The sequence below is a fragment of the Typopeltis vanoorti genome, chromosome 10, assembly GCF_054136105.1.
Source record: "Typopeltis vanoorti isolate ZY-2024b chromosome 10, IOZ_Tvanoo_1.0, whole genome shotgun sequence".
NCBI lineage: Eukaryota > Metazoa > Arthropoda > Arachnida > Uropygi > Thelyphonidae > Typopeltis > Typopeltis vanoorti.
This window is the reverse complement of record NC_143558.1, coordinates 12,777,775-12,798,478: the sequence shown is the minus strand read 5'-3', so window position 1 is coordinate 12,798,478 and position 20,704 is coordinate 12,777,775. Positions and strand designations below refer to the sequence as shown.

Below are 20,704 nucleotides of genomic sequence, written 5' to 3'. Positions count from 1 at the left end.
CTTAATATCCCACAATGCAAAGCACATATCATATTATGTATTATAGGAAGGGTCACTACCCAGATGGAGGTCTGCATTACTTCCACAAGGTGGAAGTAATGCAGATGTCATATTTCCATATACAAGTAGCTAAAAGGTGTCACATCTTATTGCACTGAAGTTCCAAGGACACATCGCACATGTTGTAAAAACTGCACATTGTATTGTTGCTATTATAAAAAGTACATTGACATGTAGAAATAAGGAGGTGGTGGTGCATCTATATAAGGCATTAGTCAGACCACATATGGACTATTGTGCTCAGATTTGGTCACCTGGTTTTTATTATGATGTAAAAACACTAGAGAGGGTCCAAAGACGAATAACCAAAGTGATATCAGGACACTGGAGTGTTGGTTATGAAGACTGTTGGAGAGAATGTGGATTACAGAGGTTTGTGGATAGGAGGAAAAGAGGAGATATTATAGATGCTTGCAAGTTAGTTAAGGGACTCTATCAGATTAATACAGAAGAAATTATAAAAGAGTAGAGGTTAAGATGGGGAGAACAAGAGACCATCCCTATATGTTGTATAGGGATGTGGTGAAGAAGGGTATAAGGAATAGATTTTTTACATGGTTAGTGAGTTGTTAGTGAGTGGAATGCATTGTCTAAGTGCATTATGAATACAGGTAGTGTAAATAACATCAAAGCTTATTATGATAGACATGTTACAGGTTGAATGGATCTCCTACTGTGAGTCTGTTGACTTTATGGAGGTTACCAAATAATAATATGTTTCCTTAGCTTAATCAATCAATGTTTTTTCAGAGTTTGTCACTGAGACTTCACAGTTACCTCTGTTAACTATTGCCTGAGAGGCAATAAGTAACAGAGGACACACAAGGATTTAGATTCTTGGATTTGATTATCTCCTCAGATGATATTATTATGAACTGCTTAATAGTGAGCATTTCATAAAGATCTTTCATCCCTGTTAATGTAACATCATGGAGAGTTTGAGAGCAATGGTTGAGGAAGAGGAGAGTCTAATTCTGAGTGAGGAAGAGGTATATGGGGAAATTAAGCAAACTTGATATTATAAGTCTGTCGGTCTTGATGATATATTACTATGTATTTTGAAAACGTGTGCCAGGGAGTTGACATCTGCCTTGACATATGTTTAATATGAGTTTTACAAGGGTCAAGTTCCAAAGCAGTAGATAGAAGAAAATATTATACTGCTTCATAAAGGAGGTGACAGAATTGATGCATCAAATTATAGGCCAATCTATGTGTCAGTGTTGTGATTAAAGTGTTGGAGAGTCTGATGAGAATCAGGATCCAATGGGTTGGTAACAGTAGTATTATCTTTATTTGATATCACAGATTTGCTAAATGGAGATCATGGTTTAGTAATATACTTACTTATTACAATACGGTGACAGCAGCATTGGACGTTGGGAGACAAATATACAGTATTATACTCAGACTTTGTAAAGGCTTTCAATAGATAATCATTTGACTATCCCCCAAGCACAACTTTGACAAGTTCAGCTTGGGGGATAATATCCCAGAAGAGGAAAGTCATTAGTTGTGTGCTTCTTCAGTGGTCTGTTTTAGGGCTATTGCTGTTTAACCTGTATGTTAATGATATTGAAGAATATTTGAATGGGGATATATAGTTGTTTGCAGCAATGCAAAGTTGGGATAAACCATGAGGTGTAGAGCAGATGTTGTGACCTTACAAGAAGACTCATAGTGAAGAATTTATGGAGACATAAAGACATGTGCAGCAGTAATTACTTTATTTATAATTAAGAAATTAACATTCAACATTTTGGCCTCTATATTGAGGTCATCATGAGGAAAACATACATAAGCAGAGTACACTAGTTACATGAAGCTACACAAAAGTAAGATAAATCTAAATGCTTTATTAATCGTTTATCCTAGCCTGACCACTGGGTGAAAAAAAAATTATATATATATATATATATTATTTTTTATTTTCTTTGTCCTTGTTAATCATTTACCCTAGCCTGACCTCTATGTCATGCTAGGGTAAATGATTAACAAAGCATTTAGATTTATCTTACTTTTGTCAAGTGTCACATAGCTTGTGTTCTTTGCATATGTATATTTTCCTTATGATGACCTCGATATGGAGGTCGACACATCAACTGTATTTTCTTAATTATAAGTAAAGTGTGTTTGTGTCTCCATAAATTCTTCAACAATGAATGCTGACCATCATATAACTTTTAAAGAAAGAATTACAAAAAATCTCGAATAGACTGAGTGAATGGGTAGGAGTGGGGATTCCAGGTTAATGTTGCAAAATGTAAGGTTTTAAAATTTGGTAAACAAAGATGGGATGTAGAATTAATTCTTGGTGGGGATATATTTTTTGGAGGTAGAGGAACTAAGAGATCTTGAGGTGATGGTGTATAAGGATCTAAAATTTAGAGGACATATTGCTAAAATTATAAATTAAAGATGCCAATTTGAGCTACTTGTATATGGAAATATGACTTCTGCATTACTTCAACCTTGGTATCACTTCTGGGTCGGGCTCCCACTGATGAGACCTGGTTAGTGACCCTTCCCATAATGCATAGCATTGTACATATCTATAAGGATATGTGTTTTGCATTATGGGATACTAAGGCAAATGATGAGGCGTCAGTAGCCTCTATTTATCTATATACTAGTTGCCCAGTCCTGAAGCTACTTCAGGTGCAAACCTTGTTTGCTTACACTTGGATAAAGGATTAAACGAAATATAAATATAGAATAAATAATAATAAATAAAATAAAATAATAAAATAAAATAAAATAAAATAAATAAATAAAAAGAATAAATATAGAATTTAAAAAAAAAAAGAATAAAGAAGAGAGGATTGGAATATTATTATTATTATTACGGGCAACTCCAAGGAGTCGATAGACTCATCGAGGGAGGCCCTAACATCATGTCAAGAACAACTATTCGACATTCACGCAGTATCTATCATACCTCGCCTTGAACTCATTCACAGACATGGCAACCACAACAGACTCTGGCAGCTTATTCCACTCATTCACCACTCTCCAAGTAAAAAACCTAGCTCTAACACCCTTGCTAACCACACTCTTGTACAGCTTCCATGTGTGGCCCCTAGTCCTCCCACCACCACCAGTGCTATTCTCAAAAATATCTTCTGAATTAATCCTATAGAAACCCTTCAGTAATTTGAATGTCTCAATCATATCACCCCTTTTCTGCCTATCAATTTCTGTAACCCACAAATCTTCAACCTGTTCTCACAAGGTTCATTCCATAGACCTGCTATCATCTTGGTCACTCGTCTCTGGATCCTCCCCATCAAGAAGAAACCCTGGTGCCCATATTTGGACACAGTAGTCTAGATGGGATCTTATCAAGGCTTGATACAGAGGAACAATAACCTGTTTGTCTTTGCTTGTTAAAGTATTTTTCAGCAACCAAGTGATTTGATGAGCTGATTTAGCCACTTTTTTGATGTGTCCCCCTAAACTTCAACTCCTTATCCACCAACACTCCCAAATCCCTGGCCTCATCAATCTCTTGGAGTACAGTTCCACCAATGTGATACACTGTTGCTAATCTTTTCACCCGAAAATATGTGGATGCTTGGACAGCGTTTGAGAACAGAGAGGAATTGTATGAGAGAGACAGCTTGCATTTGAATGAGGAAGGACATAGGCATCTGGAGAGATTGCTTTTCTGAACGAGTCAGTATGTCAATGCAGGGAAACTAGAATGCCCAAGGTGGATGGTAGCAGGGATCACCTCTTGTGAGAAAGGTACTTGGGAGAAGGGGGAAAAACATCAGGTAGCGGTGTGCCCAGTGCAGTCTAGAGGGGATAATGCTGGGTATAGAAATAGTGGCATTTTTATGCTATATACTAATGTCAGGATTATCTGGAACAAAGGAGAGGAATTGGTGTTCCTGATAGCATCAGCCTGGCCAAAGATTATTGGGATCTATGAGACATGGTTTACAGAAGAGGATATAATAACAGGAGTAGAAGTAGCAGGGTATCGCATTTTTTGGCAGGATAGAAAGGAAAAGCGTGATGGTGGAGTACTGCTTATGATAAGTGATGACTTATTCATCTAAGAGTGGATGATTTGGAAGGCAGTGACACTAATGATTTAGAAAGCATATGGTGTGAGGTAGAAATAAGCAAGACGGGATATTTAGTGGGATGTTGCTACAAACCAAGGAGCACAGAGGGGTGGGGACCAGGAGATGTTTAGACAGTTGAGCTTGGCAAGTGCAAGAAGAATGATTGTTATGGGAGATTTTAACTACAGCAGTATAAACTGGGGAGAGGAAGATGCATGTAGCAATAAGGGAATGAAATTTCTAGAATTCTTGAGGGACAAATCTCTTATGCAACATGTAATAGAGAGACAAGAGGTTCAAGAGTTTTGGATTTGGTCATAGCATCAATAGAACTGATAATAAGTGAGATGACATCTCTCCCACCAGTTGGAGAGAGTGATCATGTGGTTTTGACTTGGAAGATGAATAGACATGCAGGAGTATCAAAGAGACGGGAATATATGTAGAATTATAAAGCAGGTGATTCCAATAGTCTTAGACAAATTGGGGCAGTTTCATGGAAGCAGGAAATTTGAAGGTACGGATATCATTAGTGCTTAGGAAATTGGGAAGGAATATTTGTTAGCAGCAATAGTAAGCTGTATTCCAAAAGTGAAGAAGTGGACACAATTTTGGTGTAAAGTGGATGACAAACAATATTAAACAGGAGCTCATGTGAAAAAGAGGCTACTGAAGAGATATAAGGAGACAGGTGAAGAGCAGATGCATGAAGAATATAAGACACAGGTCAGTGGAGTGACTAGTATAGTAAGGAAGGCAAAACGGGAATATGAGAAGGGATTGGCCTTATCCTTGTTAAGGCCAATCCTTGAGAATTTTTTAGCTAATGTGGCCAGTAGGAGGAGAAATGATAGTGGAAGAATAACATTTTGGGATAAACATAGGAATAAAGTGACTGATGCAGAGGACATAGTGGAATTGTTCATTGAACACTTTATTGGTGTATTTCATCCTGGAGGAGTCAATTTGAATACTAGAGGGATAGGGCAGGTTTGAGGTTTAGAGGTACAGGAGGAGAGTGTGTTCCAAATACTGAGTACTCTGGATGTCAGTAAAGCTATGGGACTGGATGGTATTTCACCACGACAGAAAAATAGAACTGACAGCTCCTTTGACCTCGCTATGGGAAGGATGCCCAGGAAATGGAAGGAAGGTAAGATAGTGCCATTGCATAAGAGCAGTAGCAGACTGGAAGTGTCTAATTATAGGCCAGTTTGTGTGTCATCAGTAGTTGTTAAAGATCTTGGAGAAATTAGTTCAGGCCCGTATACAACATTGGGCATATGAGGGTAATGTTATCTGCGAGAGTCAACATGGATTTATGAGGGGGCACGCTTGTTTCAGTAATATGCCAGCCTTTTATAATAAAGTTACAAGAGAGCAGTAGATGAGGGAAAGGGATATACTGCCATTTTCTTGGATTTAGCGAAGCCATTTGACAGGGTGCCACATGATAAGCTGATATTTAAGTTGCAGCACATGGGTTTGGATGTCAGGTTGGTCAACTGGATTTAGGATTGGCTGTCCGATAGGTATCAGAGAGTTGTGTATGGTGGGGCAGTTTCAAGGAGGTACAGGGTTACAAGTGGGGTCCCACAGAGCTTAGCACTGGGACCTATATTGTTTGACCTTTATATCAATGACATTGTCAGTGGATTGCAGGGGATGTTTAGTTGTTTGCGGATTATGTGAAGCTAGGAAGGGTTATTCTAATCATACATCATTAAAATTTGTTTTTTTTTTTTAAATTCATAATATAATGTTTCCTCAGTTATACCTTAATGTTGTTTTATGTATAACATCACACAGCTCTCACTGTTTTAAATCAATCCATTGTTTGCATTCTACTTTGTAATTAACTAACATTGCAGCTGATGATGGCCAGTAATTTTCAGGCTGAAATATATGACTTTTGATGTAGCTTGTGTTCCACGGTACTTATATATATATATATATATATATATATATATATATACATATACATATATATATATATATATATATATATACATATACATATATATATATATATATATATATATACACATTCCTTTGATGATAATGACTTATATATAATGATCAAAATTTTCACTGTTATTTTATGTAAGTTTTAGTAAAGTAATTGCTTTAACATGAATTACTTAAGTTCATGTGTAGAATTCTTAAGTCAAACTCTTAAGAATTCTACACATGAACACTGATTGATTCTGCCATTTAGGAATTAAATGGTAATTGCATGACAAAGACAGAAAACCATTAATGTGTTTATCTGTAGAGGGTCTTGAAATTTGGTGGGCAAAGGTAAGATGCAAAGCATACAATTAATGGAGAAATTTTGAAGGTGGAAGAAATGAGAGATCTGGGAGTAAAGGTGAACAGAAAAAGTTTAGGAGTCACACTTCTAAAATTATAATGTCTTGTAACAGCTTTGAGACATTACAAGACATCGATGTTTTATTATTATTATTATTATTATATTATTATTACGTGACACCTCCAAGGAGTCCAAAGACTCATCGAGGGAGGGTTCCTACTCTACAACTTTCTGTCTCCACCACTCAATCCACCAACTACAGCAAAGCACATCATCTACACTAGCTCCATCTACCAGCCACCACTGGTATTTTCATAGACAATCACAAAGATCCATACCCATGGTGGGATTCAAACCCATGTCCTTTTAGCTGGAGAGCAGATACACTAACCACTCAGCCAACCAGGCCAGCAGACATCACTAGATGATTTCACATGAGGAAGAATTTATTCACAGCTCATCGTAGAGAATGTTCTCAGTGGTTTTGTATCTATAAAAATTGGACAAGACACCAGTGGGCTAATCTACTCTTTACAGATAAGAGTTGTTTTATTCTTTCCTTGATTCTAGATGACACTTGATCTGGCATGAAAGTAGTACTGCTTACCATTGCAAGACTGTTCTTGAAAGGGTTAGAGATGTTGGGGGTGATGGTGTGGGGAGGCATTATGCTTAATGGATGCACTGAGCTACAAGTGCTAGAAAAAGGAACTATGACTGGTTTATGATAATTGAAATGAAGTTTTTTAACATTATGTTTGATTATTCTGTAGTGCTGTAGATGAATTAATTTTTATGGATAACAATGCCATACCACATCGTACACGAACAGTGGAGATACTTCTGAAGATCAAGGATATTAATCAAATCGAGTTGCCGGTGCACTCCTCCAGATCTCAATCCATAGAACACATTTGGCATACAATAGAGAGACTCGTTGCTGCTCAAAATTCCCCTCCAGAAAACAAACAAGGCCTTATCCTTGCACTGAAGGAGGATTGGGCTAGTTGGTCTCAAGAATTCCTAACTCACTTGGTGCTGAGCATGGTACAATGTTGTGAAAGCTGCATCGCAGTTCGGGGTGGACATATTCCCTACTGAAATATCTCTCCACAGTTTTCTGTAAGCACTGTACATTAATTCCTTAACTACGTCCTTTAGAAATTTGTAACTTTTGCCAAAAACATATTGCAATTTTATTTGTATGAAATTTATAACACATTTTTTGTGTAATATAATTTATTAGTATGCCAGCATGTCTACATTTGGCTGCACTCATGAAAATTTTTTCATCTACAGGTAAAAATGTAGTTTGTCCTTAGCTTTTGTACCATTTTACTATAGAGGATTTAGAGGAGGTTCATTAAATCAGTGTCAGGTCTATGAAATGTGAGATATAAGACAGATTGGGCAAATGTGACTTGCAGAGCATAGCAAATAGAAAAAGGAGAAGGGATAAAATTGAGACATATAAGTTTGTAAGCGATTGTTACCAGATTAATGTGCAGGAGGGTAGAACAAGAGGCTATCACTAGAAGCTGTATAAGGAGGGTGTGAGTGAAAGAGTGAGGAGAAGGTTCTTTGCATAGAGAGTGTTTGGTGAGTGGAGTACATTGCTTGAAAATATGAGTGCACAAACTGTGAATGGGTTTAAGTATGGTTAAATGATTTTTTTTGCATGAGAGTATGGGCTCCTTCTATTACGAGTCTTTTGATTGCATGGAGTTCTGATGTTATTAATAATAATAACCTTGTGCCAGGGGATTAATATATTTTATCTGTCACTGATAAATGGTTAAAGAGTGATAAAACCTCACATTTTTTTTTAATTTAATTTTTTGAATTTAAATACTAAAATAATTATTTCACTTCTTTACTAAATGAAATTTTTAACTATAGGAATCTGTCATGGACTTCTATTGGCATTATTCAAGCAAAGAAGTTATTGATCAGCCTGTGAGTTATTTGTTTCTTTTTTTTCCCATTATTATTGTAATTCTTATTTAATTTTTTTTCATTTTTTAATAAATGATATATTATTTCATTCAAATAACCTGTTTTTGTTTTAACAGGGAAAAGATAACTTCTGCAAGGCTATCACAGTTGCCAAACAAGTCTTGAATACATTGACAGAATCCATACAGGTTGGTTCTACTATTAGTTAGTTTGTTTTTTAATTAATTTTCTGCATATTTCATGGGTACTGTAAACATAAAGCATTATGGAATACATTCAAACATACTTAGACATAACATACTTGAAAATTACAGCTGGTGTATGTTTACAATAATCTTCTGAATGCTTTCTTTCCTTGAAACATAGATCATTTTTTATTGTATTAGTTATATGTTTGTAGGTAGGTTTGGAGAATACAGTGAATATAAATTCTGTAGTAAGTGGATCTTATACGTTGCACTATTATTCTGTCTTAATTGCCAGAGATAGATAGTAAAGATTTACAGATTATAGACAATACATGTTCAAAAAAATGAAATAATATTTTATTTCCAAAGGCATTCGATATAAAAGGGTCATAACTAAGTGAATTGGTAGACAGACCTCAAAGAATTATATAACTGAGCAGAATCAAAGAGAAGGCAGGTAATAGGTGCTAACAGAGCTCTATACTTGAACTAATGCTGTTTAATTTGTGTAGTAATAATATTGCAAATATTATGGGGAAGAAATATTCAACTATTTGCTGATGGTGACACTAAACTGAGAATGACAACAGTAAATAAAAGTGATGTCAAAGTCATGCTGGATGATTTCAATAGACTGAAATTATTGATCTATCTGCTGAAAGGTGTGAATAGACTGATAAAGGGTAATGGTTACCAGTTCCTTATGAATTTGATGAATGAAAAACTTTGTATATGACTGATAGATTGCACATGATGAAATATCTGAAGACATTTTGTTCAGTAAGAGAATGGAAGTACAAAATCAGGAAAATTAGACTGTTGTGAGGATAGGGGATGCAGCTGAGCATGTAGACAGACACACTTGAAGTAAGTGAGTGTAAGAATGATTGAGTAAGTGTTAGTTTCTTAGGTCTCAAAACTGAGTGAGATTCTCATTAAAATATGCAAGAATACTTATGCATCAGCTACAAGGGTGAGGCATGTTTGGAATTGGCAAAAGGAGCAAGTTAAGAAATACAGATGATGTAAGTGCTACTGTATGAGGCATTGGTCAGACCATGGACTGATGTGCATAGATTTGTTCACCTACCTTCATTGTGATATAAAACTTTCACTTACAATACAAACACTCAAAAAAATACAAACACTAAAAAATGACAAAAACTGTCATTTTCTAAATGGGGTTGATGTAATTATATTTTTTTTCCCACCACAAGAGAGACTGGCTAGACATGATTTTAAAGCTTGTAGCTTACCATGGTGTTGTACAGTATCATTTGCAAAATGTATATTATTATTATTATTATTACATGACACCTCCAGTATATATGTGTATATAATTCTCAGAATGTCAACAGAAAAACATGAGAACTAAAGTCTTACCAAGTACTCTTCTTCCATTAAAATAATACAGGTGGCCATGGCCATTAGATCAACAGTCAGCTTAGAATTCTGTTTCCTAAAATAAGCATGAGTGGTTAGATTCCACTAATCTCAACAATCTGATAAGAAAAATGCTTCATTGCTGCTGACAACTCTACAAATAGCCTTTCAGATTTCAGATAGCCTTGGCGGCCTGGCTTGTGAGCGGATACGTTAACTGAGTGGTTAACGTATCCGCTCTCCAGCCAAAAGGCTCTGGGTTCGAATCCTGCCGTGGGCATGGATGTTTGTGAGTGTCTGTGGAAATACTAGTGGTGGTGGTCGGCGGTAGATGGTGTAGTTGTGGTCAGTTGGTGGATTGAGTAGTGGAGACAGAGTTGTAGAGCAGGTGCCCTCCCTCGATGAGTCTTTGGACTCCCTGGAGGTGTCCAATAATAATAACATATACATAAATGACATTCAAAACTTGGCTTTACAAAGTCAAAAATATCAATACACATACAACACAGCACGACTAACAGTCCACACAGACATAAACATGCACTCTCCAAGCACAACATGACTCAAACAAAATAACCGACTTCTTCTATCACAATTTAATTATAGTAAACAACACTAAAATGCAAATGCTAATAATAAAGAACACTAGAATTATGCACCCTGCACCACTAACAATATATAGTCACACATACCACAGCATTAACCAAAGAAACTGCCACTGTTCTGAAATCACACTCGTAACACAAGCTAAATACCTTGGTTTATACATTGACAACTACTTTAAATGGACTAAACATATAGACTAAATCTTCATAACAAATTACACACTATTGATGCAAAACTCTTCAAAGAAAAAGATACGATGCCATCCAACATAAAAAAACTCATATATCATGGAATTTGCGAAACAATACTAAGGTACAGTATAACTATCTACACAAACACAACAGTCACTTATCAAATTTAGAAAAACTTCACTGAAGAATCATTTCAACATTAGTTTGGAAACCCAATACATGCCAGGAAATAACTGAACCCCTAATGGCAGAACACAAAATCCTGAGTATAAAGAATCTAAGACACTACGTACTGTTACTAAGATACTGCTTCAACAACACTTATTATTATTATTATTATTATTATTATTATTATTATTATTGAACAAGACCTCATGGAGTCAAAAACTCATCTAGGAGGTCCTTTTATCTCACACACATCTCATCATACCGGGTCTTAAACACATTCAAACTCCCTGCAGACACCACACTCTCAGGCAAGGCATTCCAATCATTCACAACTCTGCACGAAAAAAACCTGCCTCTCACTCCCCTACTCACACCCTCTTTATACAGTTTCCAGGTATGACCTCTGGTTCTCCCCTGATCTCCCACTATTCTCTGTAGAACTTCTCCACCATTGATTCTATAACAACCCCTTACCAACTTGTAGGTCTCTATCATATCTCCCCTCTTCCTTCTCTCCACTAGACTCTGCAAATTACATCTTTTCAATCTTTCCTCATACTCGACATTCCAGAGGTCAGAGACTACCTTAGTCAGTCTCCTTTGGACCCTTTCCAACATCTCTTCATCCTTCTGAAAACCAGGTGACCAAATCTGGGCACAATAGTCCATGTGTGGCCTAATCAAAGCCTTATACAATGGAACAAGAATCTCCCTACTTCTACACGTCAATGTCCTCATCATTCCCAGAAGTCTTTGTGTTGTCTTCACAATTTTGGCGATGTGTCCCCTAAATTTTAGATCCTTATCCACTATCACTCCTAGATCTCTTATTTCCTCTACTTCCAACAATATATTCTCACCAAGCATAAATTCTGCATCCCATCTTTGTTTTCCAAATTTTAAAACCTTACATTTTGCAACATTGAACTCACATCCCCATTTGCTTGCCCAATCACTCAATTTATTCAAGTCTTCTTGCAAGGCCACAACATCTTCACTACTCTTTATGGTTCGTCCCAACTTTGCATCATCTGCAAACAACTGAATATCTCCATCCAAATCTTCGCCAATATCATTAATATACAAGTTAAATAGTAATGGCCCTAAAACAGATCCCTGAGGCACTCCACTAGTGACTTTCCTTTTCCTGGATATTGCACCCCCATACACAACTTGTTGATACCTATCAGATAGCCAGTCTCCAATCCAATGCACTAATCTAATATCCAACCCCATCTGCTCTAGTTTGACTGTCAACTTATCATGAGGTACTCTATCAAAAGCTTTTGCAAAATCCAAGTATATTACTGTGTATCCTTCTCCTCTGTCCAAGGAAGCAGTCACTTTATTGTAATAAGTAAGTAGATTACTAAAACATGACCTCCCTTTAGCAAATCCATGCTGTCCATCAAAGATTATACCATTGTTGTCAACCCAACTCTGGATCCTAGTTCTCACAAGCTTCTCCAACAACTTAACCACAACACCTGACACACAGATAGGCCTATAGTTTGATGCTTGAGTTCGATCACCTCCTTTATGAAGTGGCACAATGTTGCCCTCCTTCCACTCTTTAGGGACTTGACCAAGCGCAAGACTCGTATTAAAAAAATATGTCAAGGCAGGTGTCAACTCTCTGGCACATTCCTTCAGAATACGCGGTGATATATTATCAAAGTCCCACAGCCTTATTTACATCTAGTTTACTCAACTCCCCAAACACCTCTTGCTCACTTACAGTCAGTCTCTCCTCCCCATCATCAACTGCTCTTAATCTCTCCATGAAGTCACATTCACAAGATTGAAAGATCTTTATGAACTGCTCATTAAGTATCTCCACCACACATTCTGCAACAGCTGTCTTTATACCATTTCCTCCAATCAATGTCATCCTTCCATAATCATTCTTTCTTTTGCTGGCTACATATCGAAAGAACTCCCTAGGATTCTTTTTAGCTTCATTAGCTAACTGCTGTTCATACCTCTCTTTAGCTACTCTCACCAACCAAGTCACTCTCCTTGCCTGGTCTTTGTAGAACTCATGAAATTGGTTATTTCCACTTCTCTTATGCAGACTTCATAATGCCCTTTTTCTCTGTATCACATGCTTCATCTTTTTATTCATCCATCTCACACCTACCTTATTTAACCTTCTCGCCCTTGGAATACATTTAGACATTGGATCTACTAGGTAGTTTTTGAAAATCCCCCAAGCTGCATTGATCTCTTTTCCAGCTAACTCCTCATTCCATGCTACACCTGCAAGCTGTCTCCTGAGCTCTTCATAATCACCCCCCTTGTAGTTCCACATATACCCTTTTTTCACAGGGGTCCTTGCACTGCTGGCAACCACCCAAGTAATCACCTCATGGTCACTTTCGCCAATTGGTGGATGATTTGATACCTCATTGATAATTACATCCTCCGATGAGATGACCAAATCCAAGACCCTTAATCCTCTTGTGCCCTCTGTTACATACTGTCTGAGGTAGTTATCCCTCAAAAACTCAAGAAACTCATTTTCTTTACTTCCAGTTGCTATCTCTTCATTCCAGTCAATATTGCCATAATTAAAATCACCCATAATAATCACCCTTTTCTTATTTGCTTGGCTTATTTGACTATACATTTCACTATCACCACCATCCACATTACCAGGTCTATAACAACATCTCACCAAGTATTTGATTCTATTCACCTCTATCTCACACCATACTGCCTCAAAACCACTGGCCCCATTTCCCTCTTGCATCTCTACCTTGTATGGACATAACTCTTTCTCTATCATCAATAGCACTCCCCCTCCCTTTTTACCCCTTCTATCCTCACGAAACACATCATACCTTTCCATCTCTATTCCTGTCAGGATGTCATCCTCATCTAACCATGTCTCACTTATTCCGACAATCTCTGGGTGCACAGACGCAATTAGTGCAACCATTTCATCCGCCTTGTTTCTTATACTTCTAGCATTGGTATACAAACACAACAACTCATTTCTGGATCTACAGCTAGTTCCACTGATACCACTCACTCGATGTGATCTCTCCATGCTGGACTGGGGCCATTTCCCTTTCTGCTTCTTCATTTTAGAACCCTTTGCAATTCCATCTGTTTCCTTTTGATCCCTGATCATCCCATTACTTTCCTGCCTACACATTCTCTCACCTCCTCTTGGAGCATCCACCTTTCTCACGCTGTGTATCCCTGTCCACCCTGAGCCTCGCCGTTTCCCTTCTCCTCTTGCACACCCATTCTCTCATTTTCTATACTCATACCACTCACTTTCACATTCATTTCCACTCCTTCAATCTCTCCAGTCTTACTCTCCTGCTCTTCCACATCACTCCCCTCTCGATCTGATTCATTCTCTCTATTCACTTCTCTACCTTCCAGCAGCAGTCTCTCCAAGCGACTCACACCATAACCACTCAAATGCAGTCCATCGCTCCCATACAGCTCACTTCGTCCCTCAAACTCATTCCACACATTAACAAACTGTACTCCCATCTCCTCACACATTTCAGCCAGAATATCATTCATAATCCTTGCTCTCCGCCTCATTTCACCACAATCATACCTAGGCAACACACTGACCACCCTTCCTGTCACACTATTCTCCTTTATCTTTCCAAGCAGTCTCCTGACATTCATTTTGACATGCTCTTTGTTCTCTCTCAAATCATTCGTACCAATAAATACAATTAACTCTTTTGCTCGTTCCCGCCTCATATTCAATGCCTCAATCACTCTACTCATTTTACCGCCTGGAAAACATACCTTGTGCATTTTATCCTCTAGCACACCTTTAATAATGGAGTCGCCATACAACGCCACTCGCTCATCTTTTGTTATCTCTTTCATGCCATCATGATTTATTTTAATAGTTTTGACCTGAATTCTCTTAATTTCATTCCGCATCCATTTCATTTCTTGCTTCATCGAATCCAATTCACCTTCTGAACCTCGCGACGCATTCACTCTATCATTAAATCTTTCTAACTTTCTAACTCTCGACCCCCTCTTCTCACTTTCCCTCTCATTCATCCTTCTTTGTTTCCGTACTTTCAGTCCAACATACGTCCAACTTTCACTATCATTCTTCTCACTTTCACTCTCACATATCTTTCTTTGTTTCCGTACTTTCGGACTAACATGCGTCCAACTTTCGCTATCATTCTTCTCACTTTTACTGTCATTCATCTTTCTTTGGTTCAGTACTTTCGTTCCAACATGCGTCCAACTTTCGCCATCAGTCATTCTTTTTTCGCTATCATTCATTCTTTCGATTTTTTTTACTTGCGATTTCTGCACCACGCCATTTCTACTTTCATTCGTTCTCTCAATTTCGTTTCTTTCCGCCTCACTTTCGTCCCTTTTAACATCTGTTACGGTTGTCAAATCGCTCTTTTTCTTTTTTCCTGATTTTTTAACATTTTTTCGCCTGTCTTTCTCGCCATCCTCCTCTTTCAAACGTGCACTCACGACACAATCGGTACTAGCACTTTCTGTCATCAACTTCATATTCGCATTCATCAATTCCTCGTTCAGGTCACATTTCGCACACACCCTTCTTCCATCCGCACTAAACATCCACAAATCATTTATGTAGTCGAAGGAATACATATAACAGACCTCACACTTAACAAACCGACTGAAATCCAAATTAAAATCATGGAATGACAATGCCGCCGCCATTTTTTTTCTCTGCAGGTTACTAGGTCTAATATTAACGTTTTCGTATTTAGTTTAAGCAAGAAAAAAAAACCCACACTAATAATATCGGTAGCGTACAACGTTTACAGCCGCTCTTACTTAAACAATTACGCATATATACTTAATTATTCCTAGTAAAACTTATCTGAATCAGGAGCTCTTCAGAACACGTTCGTAGCGCTTGACCCACTAGCACCCCACTACTTACTGTAATTCTTGTAGATAGGCTTATACGTTGGTAACACATGACTATTAAATTATTTAAGGAATTTACAATGTATACTGGGATATTAATTAAAAGAAACTTTAATAAATATCTCCTATATTTCAGCAATGTCACATTGCCATCTTCATGGGAACATACATCCATGACACGTGCATGCAGGCACTACAAAAAGCAAATGAGGCAGAAGAGAGAAAACTACTGTTGTTCCTAGAATCCTAAAGGTGCCCCATAGTGGGCTATATTGGGTTGTCTTGGCTGTTGGGCTGAAGTTCTCAAGATGCGAGCTTCCCAAATTTGGGGCAGTCTCATGCACCCAAATTTGTTGAGGTTTGGAAAGTGTTTTAGAGCCGAGGCTGATTCCATGAATATAAAAAATATGAATTTAAATATGAAAATTTGAAAATATGAAAAAAATATAAAAAAATTTAAATATGAAAGATTGTTAATGGAATCAGCCTCAGCTCTAAAAAACTTTCCAAACCTCAACAAATTTGGGAGCATGAGACTGCCCCAAATTTGGGAAGCATGCATTTTGAGAACTTCAGCCCAACAGCCAAGACAATCCAATATAGCTGGCTGGGGGGGGGGCACCTTTAGGACTTTAGGAACAACAGTAGTTTTCTCTCTTCTGCCTCATTTGCTTTTTATAGTGCCTGCATACACGTATCATAGTCTTATGTTCCCATTAAGATGGTAATGTGACATTGCCGAAATATAGGAGGTATTTATTAAAGTTTCTTTTAATTAATATCCCAGTGTACATTGCAAATTCCTTAGATAATTTAATAGTCAACACTTACTGTAATAACAGAGAAACATGTCACATAACCAGACCAAGCAACCCTCTACATAACTAGGCATTATAACAATTTGTGTGGAGCCTCTGTGAGGAAGCATCTTATACCCACATTACTCAACAACTTGCCATATAAAGTAATACATCTGAACAGCTATAGAATATTAAAAGTCGAACTATGGAAATTGTATCGGCACACTTAGAACAGCAGCAGTTACCATACATTTCACATAAAACATACTAATCATAGTAACAAATGCTAATAAAAAGAAAAGAGTTTAGTTCATTGTTAATTCCACTGGCTTCAGAAAAGCTAATGCTATCTTCAAAGTCAGTGGATTACTATCATCATTCTTTTACTGCAAATATTAGCATCCAACTCATTTTCATCAATATATATCATTTCAATTCCTCATATTCCTCCATAAATCAGATTACCCTATTATGCATGTAATCTAATCTAAGATTATTATTATTACAGAAGCCCTCACATGGCCAGCAACCATCCAGCAATCACTTTGTGGTCACTCTTACCAACTGGAGGGAGATTTGACACCTCATTTTGAGATGATATTATTACACCACTTTGCTCTATTATTAGAGTGAAGTGGAAGGAACTGATATTCATTAATATTTGATTATATACTTACTGTAATTCATTCATTCATTGTCATTCATTAATATATCATTCCATTCCTTTACTTTATGTAAGTTACACACCAGCCTGGTTGGCCACGTGGTTAGCGTATCTGCTCTCCAACCAAAAGGTTGCGGGTTTGAATCCCGTAGAATGCATATCATTCAACCTAGAAGAATATAATTGAGGAAAAAGTATAAAAATAAATAAATAAATAGAAATCCCCTCCTCTAATAGTAACTATGCTCCGCAACAACTGAATTAAGACCAGCAACCATGATAAACATTTTTTACTTAAAATATTCTTCTGCTGAATGTAAAGCATAATGTTTAAGCAAATACTCTGAATCCATTAACACTGCAATTCTTACAGAAGATTTTAATTAATGCATGTGTATTTTTATTTCACTTTACAGCCAGAAAAAAAAAGAAAAAAGAACTTAAATACTCATGTCATGAAAATCTGCACTAAAATATATTTATTTTCTCTTTGTAGGGTCCTTGCTCTCTTAATCAACAAGCATTAGCTCACAGCAGGCTGTGGGATGCTGTAGGAGGATTCATGTTCCTGTTTGCTCACATGCAAGATAAATTATCAAAGGTAATTTGTTCAAAAAATTTATAAAATAATTATGATATTCATTTATATGCTTATGTCTTACTTTATTATTATGTGAATGTGCTAAAAGTAATGCTTCCGAATTTTTAAATGTTTTGAAAAATGTATCATCATCATCATCATCATACATATCAAGGATTTAGGACTAGCATGGCCTGTTCCGGCCTTAGAAGTCATCGTTTAAGAGGACGTCCTGGTTTTCTTTTTCCTAATGCTTGTTTTGGTAATCTTTCTGTTTTCATTCTTTGAACATGTTCCATCCATCTATATTTATATTTTTTAATTTTTTCTATTACTGGTTCTTGGTTTAATTCTTTCATAATATTTTCGTTTCTTTTGTGATCAAATAGGGTATACTTTGCAGTTTTTCTCATAAACTTCATTTCTGCTGTTGTTAATCTTTGTTTGTCTTTTTGTTTTATTGTCCAGATTTCGCTTCCATACATTAAGACCGGTAAGGCTAATGTATTGTATACTTTTAGCCTGGTTTGTTTTTGAACTAGGTTTGGTTTAAATATAGAGTTAATTACACCTGTTATTTTTAAATATTTTGCAATTTTTACGTTTATCTTTTTCATTTTCATATGTGATCATACATCCTAGGTAGTTAAATGAATTCACCTGTTCTAAGATCTTGTTATCTATTACTATTTTAGTTCTTGCTGGATCTTGTCCTTTAAAGGCCATAGTTTTTGATTTTTCCGTTGATATTATCATACCATAATCTTTGGATATCTCATTTAGATTTAAAATAGCTTTCTGTAAGTTATCTTCAGAATTTGTAATTATTATTTGGTCGTCTGCAAAGAGGAGAGTGTTTAAGTTAACTGTAGGTGAAAGTTTAATTCCTTGATGTAAATTTTTACTCCATTTTATTATTATTTCATTTAAGTAGATATTAAAAAAAGTTTCTGAGAGGGGACATCCCTGTCGACCCCTTGGTTTATCTCTCTTGTATATGATAGCTCGTGATTTAATCTTATTTGTATTTGATTATTTTCATATATACTTGTGATAGCTTTTAGGATATTATTTGGTATTTGTCTTTCTTTTAAGATGTTAAATAATATGTTTATTTTAACTTTGTCAAATGCTTTGAAAAATGTATAAACACATTATATTTGTTTTGTCTCTGACCATCTATCTATCTATCCAAATGCATGTAATTCTTGGACTCGAAGTAAAATTTCTAAAGCATGATCAGAAAAGCCTAATTTCCTATAATTAATAAATCTGATTATGTGACCTTTGCATTCTTCATTTCTGACATACTGTTTCCTCATGTAGCATAAATTTCAGGTGTCATTAATTTTCTGCCATTTTTGTTCCAGACATTGCTTTTACTCTTTATGTACCTTGACATTTTCTTTGTTCGTCTTTTGCTTATATTCAGTTCAAGTAACCAGTATTATTAACCAATATTCTCAAGTTCTTTCTGATTTTTTTTTTTTTTTTAAAATTTGGCAATTCAATGATACGGAAGTTTACTAATGAGAAACTGATGAAAGCATTTTCCCCATATATGAAGATAAAGGATATTTGTGAAACTGTTAGTTTCCAGAGGGAAGACGTGAAAGAATTGATTGTTTTAACAGGCATGCATGATTTGAAAGGTGAGAAATATGCAGTGAGAGAAGACATGAAAAAATGCTATAGAAGCAAAAAAGAAGAGTGAGAAAGTAAAGATGTAAGAATGCTGCCTTAGTATAATAGACTGAATTGAGAAGAAAAGCCATTATTAATAATAAGTCAATGACAAAGAGGGTGCTTAAGGATCAAAGCTATATAACTGAGAGGAGACCTCTACATAGACTTCAAAGGAATGCGGAGAACCGACCAGAGCTTCTGACCTAATGTCCAATCCTCACCTTCTCATGGTGCACCTTGTTAGGTATCTACCTGGATACTGAACAGACAAGGATGGGCTGGTAATTTCGGATTTAGCTGACCAATTTGTATTCATATTGGCTTAAACCAAAATTTCAAATGATGGTACAACATGACAGAATTTCATGCTGGCTGGGGCATCACCCAGTTAAACAAGACCCCTGTTGTTTTCACCAATGAACTAGGGCAAACAGAGAAAAGTCAGCTACTGGAACAAATCCTAAAACTTACCCCAACTCAACATCACCAGAGTTCAAGATCGGTACTATCAACATAAGAAGCCTGAATGGCAAAGAAATGGAGCTAGCTGAGGAATTAGATAAGCACCAGATCGACATAATAGGAGTGACTGACATGAAAAAGACCAAACTGGTGAGATTTTTCTGAGCAATAAATACAAAATGTTATATTCAGGCAATGACAATCAAGGAAAAGAAGGAGTAGCCATAGTATTCAATACTAAATATGAGACTAATCTTCTTGAATGGCAGCAGTCTCAAGTAGAGTGATGTGGGCAAATATGAGAATGGGGAACTGGACAATGAGACTTATTTGTGCCTATGGTCCCACAGAAGGTTCTACTAAGGTAGAAGTGGAGGAATTTTTTGTGGCTTTAGAGAAAGCAACTGACACAATGAAAAAGGAAAAGTTGGTCCTTGTTGGGGATCTAAATAGCGGAGTAGGAAATGATTGTCAGACATACAAAAATATTTTGGGAAAATTTGGAGAAAAGAGCAAAGCTAGTAATAATGGCAAATACCTGTTGGATTTCTGTTCACAACATGGACTAGTTATTACTAACACAATGTTCCAACATAAAAATGTGCACAAATTCACATGGAGAGAAGAGGCAAGGAATAAGAAAAGTCTCATTGACTATGTTA

The 20,704-nt window shown here is 36.5% G+C and overlaps 1 protein-coding gene across 3 annotated transcripts in view; it reads left to right on the top strand.

The window, feature by feature from the left end:
• Positions 1 to 20,704, top strand: part of RyR (Ryanodine receptor) — a 1,703,288-nt gene that overhangs the window by 1,360,983 nt on the left and 321,601 nt on the right. For all 3 annotated transcript variants that reach the window (XM_090399345.1, XM_090399347.1, XM_090399344.1), the window contains exons 93-95: positions 8,347 to 8,403; positions 8,520 to 8,591; positions 17,811 to 17,915. In XM_090399345.1, coding sequence (XP_090255471.1) covers positions 8,347 to 8,403; positions 8,520 to 8,591; positions 17,811 to 17,915 — 234 coding nt within the window. The remainder of the gene's footprint in view (positions 1 to 8,346; positions 8,404 to 8,519; positions 8,592 to 17,810; positions 17,916 to 20,704) is intronic.